Genomic DNA, 8420 nt, shown 5'->3' on the forward strand with positions numbered 1-8420 from the left:
CAGACCGCGGATCAGATCATCAGGACCTGCAGAAGAGAAGCGCCTCTGAATGAAGCTGAGCCGCGACCGCGGATCAGATCCTCAGGACCTGCAGAAGAGAAGCGCCTCTGAATGAAGCTGAGCCGCGACCGATAGCGAGCCAACTAGCTGCAATAATTAGGAATCCATTGCAGTACGTGTCTGTGTATATTATAGAATCAAATGTATAGTCAAGTGCCATTTTAGGTGGCTACAAATACTTGCTTCTTGATGATTTCGCATTGTGTCAGAGCTAAGATGTTAGTATTAGCAGGCTAGTTGTCTCTAGCTAGCAGACCCCATCCACCGCTGTGGCAGGCCCTAGTTGAACTAGCCTCCAAGCTAACGCTAGCTGCTTAGAACAGAAGAGCTGGATGAATGAGAGACACGTTTTCTCCAAGCCATCTCTATAGGTTGACTAAAGTAGCCTGGTTATGGTAGCAAGTAACTTAGTATTTGACATTGCGTTGTAATTGATCACGTAGCACTAACGTAGCTAGCTACCATCCTGAATCAACTTCAATAGGAACTTGCATCCAGCTAACGTTAGCTAGCACTAGCATGAATGAATGGCATGGCTAGCTAGTTAGTTCCGTGCACTCATAGAATTTCTGTGTATAGAACCCAGCTAGCCATGTGATCTTAGCCTTGACAAAAGATGGCGTAATTGTGAAATGGCTTTACTAATGTCAGCTCTTTACAGATTCAGACATGCTGCCGCCGTTTCTGACACCTTTCCTGTGTAGCAAGTTGTGGCCCGTCTGTCCTGTCTCCGGTAACCGTCTGTCCTGTCTCCGGTAACCGTCTGTCCTGTCTCCGGTGACCCTCACAGGTGTCCTGGGTTGCAGGTGTGTGAGCTTGGAGTGTGTCCCCAGCTTGGAGTGTGTCCCCAGCATGTCGGTGTCTGTGATCATCAAGTGGGGCGGCCAGGAGTACTCCATCAGCACGCTCTCGGAAGAGGACACGGTCTTGGACCTCAAGCAGTCCATCAAGTCCCTGACCGGGGTGCTGCCAGAGAGGCAGAAGCTGCTGGGGCTGAAGGTCAAAGGTGAGAGGTCAGGGTCAGGGAGGTGCGTTTGGTCACCACGGTGTCGGTATTTCAGATCTTAAGGGTGCGTTCGTAAATGGGCTCCGAGAATCTGCTCTGATTTAAACGTCACAGAGCGCTCTGAAATCAGTTCATTTACAGTCGTTCACTTGGACAAACCGTCTTTTCAGTCAGAGCACCCAGTACGTGCTCCGAGTGCTCCCAGAGTGCAATGCTCTGAATTTTTGAACGGGGATGTCGGAGCACTCTGAATCTCCGAACGACCAGAGAGCACTCCTGATTTACAAACGCATTCTAAGACAATTCCTTAAGGCATCTGGACCTCCCGGAGTCCGATAGATACCCCCCGTGTCTGCTGTGGATGTTGTAGCATTTAGTTAACACACACGTACACATAGACATACACCAGCCCACTTCCGGCTTTAGGCCTGGGCCATAGCAAACACACACCAGTATTTGCCATGTCTCTCCTATGATGCTTTTTTAGCCTCTCTTACTCTGAAATGTAATTTAATGTAATGTATTGCTTTATAAATGTTCTTAGCCGGTAGACAAACATACTCCTGGAGCTTGCTCGATCGCCTCGTTGAGAGGGGTCAGGGAAGAATTTTTACAGCTCACTTATCTGGCCCCTGGGTGATTACTGTTTTTTTGTGCTTCCCTCTGGAATATGTATAGAGTGGGTCGTATGCCCACCTCCCTTGTTCTCTGTAAAGCGGATTGTGTTGCCTCTGGGTATGAAATGCGCTATTCAAATAAAGCTTTGATTGATTGATTGATCTGACCCACTCCACTAATCTGAACTCAGGCTACTGGTAAAACAAACTATTCATGTGGAGGGATAGGGATTAGGATTGAGAAGATACTTTATGTTTGGAACAGAGCCCCTAGCCCCAGTGTAGTTAGTCTGAGGTCTTGATGTCAGTGCTAGTTTCTGGGGGGAAGCTGATATGCTGAGGTTAGCTGGTGTTGGCTGCCTGTCTGTTCCTGCCTGCCCTACTCTCGCAGGTTATCCTGGTCTACAGCAGTACTGACTGTCAGTTCCCCAGGAGAACATGGTGTGTGAGCATGTCTGTCTGTGTCCCAGGGAAGCCCGCTGACGATGACATCAAGCTGGGCTCTCTGAAGCTGAAGCCCAACACCAAGATCATGATGATGGGTAGCAGAGAGGAGAGTCTGGTGGGTCCTGTCCTCACACACACACACACACACGCACACACACACACACACACACACACACACACACACACACACACACACACACACACACACACACACACACACACACACACACACACACACACACACACACAGTGAGGTGGCATCACCCTGTGGGACTGAGTATGATTCTGCCTGGCCCTGTTCACACCTGGCATTAGCATGTGTCTTGGGTGATCGCAGGGGGACAGCTCTGGTCTTGCGTACGTCAGTTCACACGTCATCTGGCATTAGAATGCGTCTCGAGTGACCACTTCACTTGTGATCCGATCGAACTATCCCGCTCTATATGCAAATAAACACATAAGACCAAATGCGTTGTTTTTAACCGGCCTATGCGTATATTTTCATGGCAAATTGACAGTAGTCCGACAGTAGATTGTGTCTAGTAGGCCATTATGAAAATGTAACTGAGGAAAGTGAAAGTCAGTATAAATACTGGAGAATAAATCTGCCAGGTGTGAAAGGGCCTGTGTTTTTGTCTTGTGAAGGAAGACGTCTTAGCCCCTCCCCCAGAGAACGACGACGTCGTCAACGACTTCGATATCGAGGAGGAGGTCATAGAGGTGGAGAACAGGTGAGACTGTCAATTTCAAATTCAGTGCAGTTCACCAACTGACAATTCACACACCTTCTCTCAGCCTCAACGACCCAGCGGCTCTTAACGCCGGCTTCTCTCTCGGTCTGAGAGCCGGTCAACCCCCACGTCTGTGGGTTTAACCCTTTTAACCCTGAAAATAAAGTGACAACATTTCGAATATTAATTGGATTTTCCCTATAATACTAGAAAGCGCAGTTTCTCAGCTTTCAGCAAGTGTTGGAGTGAGGAATTTTTTAGATTTGTTAGATTTAAAAAAATATATTATTAAATATTTGTTAGATATTTTTAAAATGTTACCGGTGACGTGGTCGTATTAAAAGGGTTAACGTCCTGTGTTACCTATCTGGGACCGTGTGTCTCCAGAGAGGAGAACCTGGCGAAGATTGCGCGGCGGGTCAAAGACTACAAGGTGGAGGAGATGAACGCTCCCAGAGAGGGGAAGAGACTGCTGGTCCTGGATGTGGACTACACACTCTTTGGTCAGTCTGTGAGTGTGTGTGTGTGTGTGGCTGAGGTAGTGTGTTCCTAGTATGCCCTGTGAGTGTGTTCTTAGTGTGGTGTGTGTGTGTGTGTGTTTTCAGATCACAAGTCCTGTGCAGAGACGGGACAGGAGCTTATGCGACCGTTCCTCCACGAGTTCCTCACGTCAGCCTACGAGGACTACGACATTGTCATCTGGTGTACGTAGCCAATCAGAGTGCCGCAGGGGCATTAACTCATTGAAACACGCTGTAAACGGCTAGATGATCAGAGCATATCACACCTGTTTCTGAGCCCGGTCTGCTGACTGGCTGTTTGCTGACCTCAGAAGCGAGAGAGCTCACTCAGCTTGTGTTGTTCCCTTTCTAGCGGCCACCAGTATGAAGTGGATAGACGCCAAGATGAAGGTGACTATTCTGTCTGTGTTCCGTCTCGCTCACCCTGCTCCTGTAGCTCTGAGCGACTTCCAGAATATTCCAGAGGTCAGACGTCTAGACCTGACTTACTGAGTGCAGTCCACATGTTGGTGTACCTGGCGTGGCCTCAGGATGGCAGTGTTGGCCCCAGAATGCCAGTGATTGACCGTACTGACTCATTCTTCCCTCCTGTCCCTGCAGGAGCTGGGGGTGACGGACAACCCCAACTACAAGATCACCTTCATGCTGGACAGTGCAGCTATGATCACCGTACACACACCCAAGAGAGGAGTGGTGGAGGTCTGTGTGTGTGTGTGTGTGTGTGGGGTGTGTAGTGTGTGTAGTGTGTGTAGTGTGTGTAGTGTGTGTGTGTGTGTAGTGTGTGTGTAGTGTGTGTGTGTGTAGTGTCTGTGTGTGTATAGTGTGTGTGTGTTTGTAGCAGATCATGTGAGCGGTGTTGACCGGTAAAAAAAGGAATTCCTCTCTGCGCTCACAGGGGTGTAATTCCTCTCCCCTTTGGCGCTCAGAGGGACTCCCTGACCTCCGCTCTGCCCGCGCTCCTCGCTCCCCCGGATCCCCCCAGCTCCGCCCATATGCCGCTCCGCTCTGCTGTGTTGTCCAATTAGCCGATATATACGGTTAAATAAATGTTTAACAAAAAGGGCTAAAAACAAATCTGACAGAAAATACAGTAGGCTACACTGGTGCATTCTGGGCCGGGCATGCTTCAGTCTCGTGGTGTGAGCAGCGTCGGAGCGGGAGAGAACGCCTACGCTCGGCCAGAGCGTGGAAACTCCTCACTCCATTCAGAGTCTACTCACTCCGCTTGCACTCAGTTCCGCCCACATGCTCTGGTTTGTAGTGTGTGTGTGTGTGTGTCTGTAGCATGTTTGTAGTGTGTGTGTGTTTGTACAGTAGTGTGTGTTTTTAGCGTGTTTGTAGTGTGAGTGTTTGTAGTGTGTGTTCGTAATGTGTATGTGTTTAATGTGTGTGTGTGTGTGTGTGTGTGTGTGTGTTAGGTGAAGCCCCTGGGTGTGATCTGGGGGAAGTACAGTGAGTTCTACAACAAGAGGAACACCATCATGTTTGACGACATTGGACGGAACTTCCTCATGAACCCACAGAACGGTCTGAAGGTACGGTGGTCATATTAGATATTAGAACGGTCTGAAGGTACGGTGGTCATATTAGATATTAGAACGGTCTGAAGGTACGGTGGTCATATTAGATATTAGAACGGTCTGAAGGTACGGTGGTCATATTAGATATTAGAACGGTCTGAAGGTACGGTGGTCATATTAGATATTAGAACGGTCTGAAGGTACGGTGGTCATATTAGATATTAGAACGGTCTGAAGGTACGGTGGTCATATTAGATATTAGAACGGTCTGAAGGTATGGTGGTCATATTCCACCGATCAGCGCTCTGCTTCCATTTGTCTTAATCATGTACCGTAGCTAAAGTCTGATTCTGTCAGTGTGGTATGTCCTCTGTGAAACCCACATTTGTATTCTGGAGTTAGATGATGGTAAATGGTAAATAGACTACACTTAGAGCGTTTTTATACAAAGCGCTTTACAATGAAGGCCTCTCATTCACACATACAGTACATTCACACACCAATGGTGGCAGACTCTGGTAGTCTGCACGTTTTAATAGTGACTGACGTCTTCCTTGAGTCAACTTTGAGGAGGACGAAAGTCGAAACGTCAGTCACCATTAAAACGTGCAGACTACCTGAGTGCTTCAGTTTGTGTTATTCTGGGTAGTCCTGTGGAAATGCCCAGGTAAACCTTCCTCCAGGAGATATTAAAGGACAATGCTCGTTTTTGACAACCTGGACCTTATTTACGACATATTATGTTTTCATCAATCTGTCTTGATGAATCGCTAGTTGTGCTTACATAGAGCATAGGCCTGTGGTGGGTTTTCCACATGCCTCTGTAATATGATCTTTCGAAACGTCTTTCGAAACGAAATAGCTTCCTCACTTGCTCCAGCACGCATGCGCACAGTGTGCTGGAGCAACGTTTGCGCGCTGTGCGAGGAAGCTATTTCGTTTCGAAAGACGTTTCTAAAGATCATATTACAGAGCATAGGCCTGTGGTGGTACATAGAGCGTAGGCCTGTGGTGGTTTTTCCACATGCCTCTGTAATATGATCTTTAGAAACGTCTTTCGAAACGAAATAGCTTCCTTGCACAGCGCAATCGTTGCTCCAGCACGTGGAGGTACAACCGTTTCGCGGCAGAAAATAGATTTTTACAAACTGCATTCTAAGTGCCCCGACCAGCGACATTACATGGATATACTGGCTCGCACTGGATTTTAAATTTCTTCTACATGCCTCCGAACTACACCAAAGTGATCTCGGTGAGTCAAACGTCTTATAATATGTCGTAAATAAGGTCCAGGTTGTCAAAAACGAGCATTGTCCTTTAATGTCAGACCACAATCATCTCTGTTTAGGGATTGAGAGTAATCTCCATAATCTTCCTTTGTGATCCAGGTCAGAGGTTGATTTTATTGCCTGAAGAATACCCTCTGTTTAAACCGAGCGGTCTCAGTGATGTGTCATTCTGTGATTGGCTACAGATAGTAATGTGGGCGTGTCTTAGTGGTATATTTGTCATGGTCTCGTCATTCAGAGAATGTTTTCACGGACAGAGCTGTTGTCTTGCTTGTAAACCGTTCTCCCTTTACCGAGGTTTAAGAATAACGCACTATTATGCTCATGGAGAAATAAGGCTACATTTTTCTTCATTAGAATAATAATATCCACGACATCACTAGGACGACCTTGAACCTGCAACCTCTCAGGTCTGAAAGTAGGCCAGGATGACCTTAACCTCTAACCCCTCAGGTCTGATGGTAGGCTAGGATGACCTTTCACCTCTGACCCTTCAAGTCTGCGTAGGCTTGGACGACATTTAAGGTTTTACCCCTCAGGTCTGAAAGTAAGGCAGGGACAACCTTTAACCTCTAACCCCTTAGGTCGTGGTATGAGGAGGGTGACCGTGTGTGTGTGTGTGTGTGTGTGTGTGTGTGTGTGTTCAGATCCGCCCGTTCATGAAGGCCCACCTGAACAGGGAGAAGGACAGAGAGCTGTACAAGCTGTCCCAGTACCTGAAGGAGATCGCCAAGCTGGACACCTTCTCCGCCCTCAACCACAAACACTGGGAGAGGTGAGGGCCCACACGTCCCCCACACACACACACACACGTCACCCCAACACGTCCCCCACACACACGCTCACACGTCACCCCAACACACATCACCCCAACACGTCCCACACACACACACACTCACACGTCACCCCAACACGTCCCCCACACACCCACTCACACGTCACCCCAACACACGTCACCCCAACACGTCCCACACTCACACGTCACCCCAACACACGTCACCCCAACACGTCCCACACACACACGCTCACAACCCCCTCCCAACACAACCAACTTCTGTAAAAAAAAAAAAAGATGACAAAGGCTCTTTGCCGAAACGTTGGTCTATTAAATCACAGCAGAGGACAAAATTTGACTTTCTTATTTATTTTTTTACTGTTGATGTTCTATTAGTCTGCACCTCAAAAGTTATTCATGAAGAAAAAAAAAAGTTGAGGTCTGAGCTGCATACTACATTGTATTTTAATAAAGTCATTTAGCAGACGCTTTTACCCAAAGAGACTTACAATAATTGCATTTAACGAAGGTAATCGGTGTACTACTAGTCACCAGAGCTCACCAGTGCATCTCCTTTCTAAACCAGTGTTGGGGGCGTGGTTATGGCAGAAGTTTGTTGGGGGGGAGAATGACACCACACTCACAGGAAGAGTAAGGAACATACATACAATACATTACGATATAACAATATAATTGAACAAAATATGTGTATATAATATGTGTAAATAAATTAAAGTAAGAAAGGCAAAAAGTTGTGACGTTTTTGTTCTCTCCCTCTCCCTCTCCCTCCCTCTCCCTCTCCCACTCTCTCTCTCTCTCTCTCTCTCTCTCTCTCTCTCTCTCTCTCTCTCTCTCTCTCTCTCTCTCTCTGTCCAGGTATCTCTCCAAGAAGCAGAGTCAGTGAGAGGTGGACAGTGTGAGTGAAGCAGGCGTCACCTCTGAACATGGAGCAGTGCTGGACACACCTCCGCCCTCCTCAGCCCTCCACCCTCACCCCTCCCCTCCCTCTCTCTCCGTGGGGGCGTCAGAGGGCCCCGCGTGACATCACCCGACTCACCGCCTCCTCTGTGTGGACACCGGTCGTCATGGCAACCTCTTTGGCCAAAACTCATTTCAGCACCTCTCTGTCTCCGGGCTGCACAGCATCTCCACCGGCATGGCAACCAAACTCAGCGTCTCCACTGACAACACGTCTCATTATGCATCTGACCCCTCCCCCACCCCCCACCTAATCTGAACTCAGGCTACAAATAAACCAAACTACGCATGTGGAGGGATAGGGTAACCCTAACCCTAGGATTGTTTGGGACAGGTACTGACATGTTCTCTGGGGGGAGAAGAAGGAAAGAAAGCCCCACTGCAGCTCCCTGAGTTCCAGTCCCAGACCAGGAACTAGATCTCAGGCCTCCCAGAACCCCTAGCACCAGTTGAGTTAGTCTGAGGGCTGGATGTCT

General features: G+C 48.1%; 1 protein-coding gene across 1 annotated transcript; it reads left to right on the top strand.

Moving 5' to 3' along the window:
• Positions 1-912: 912 nt before the first annotated feature.
• ublcp1 (ubiquitin-like domain containing CTD phosphatase 1) lies at positions 913-8102 on the top strand (the record flags this gene model as incomplete). Its single annotated transcript, XM_084450152.1, has 10 exons — positions 913-1066; positions 2154-2245; positions 2776-2861; positions 3249-3364; positions 3467-3565; positions 3735-3772; positions 3983-4081; positions 4801-4917; positions 6839-6966; positions 7843-8102. The coding sequence occupies 10 exons, from the start codon at positions 913-915 to the stop codon at positions 7868-7870; spliced, it is 957 nt and encodes a 318-aa protein (XP_084306278.1). The 3' UTR covers positions 7871-8102.
• Positions 8103-8420: the final 318 nt, after the last annotated feature.

This window comes from Borostomias antarcticus, assembly GCF_949987555.1.
Source record: "Borostomias antarcticus genome assembly, chromosome: 15".
Classification (NCBI taxonomy): domain Eukaryota; kingdom Metazoa; phylum Chordata; class Actinopteri; order Stomiiformes; family Stomiidae; genus Borostomias; species Borostomias antarcticus.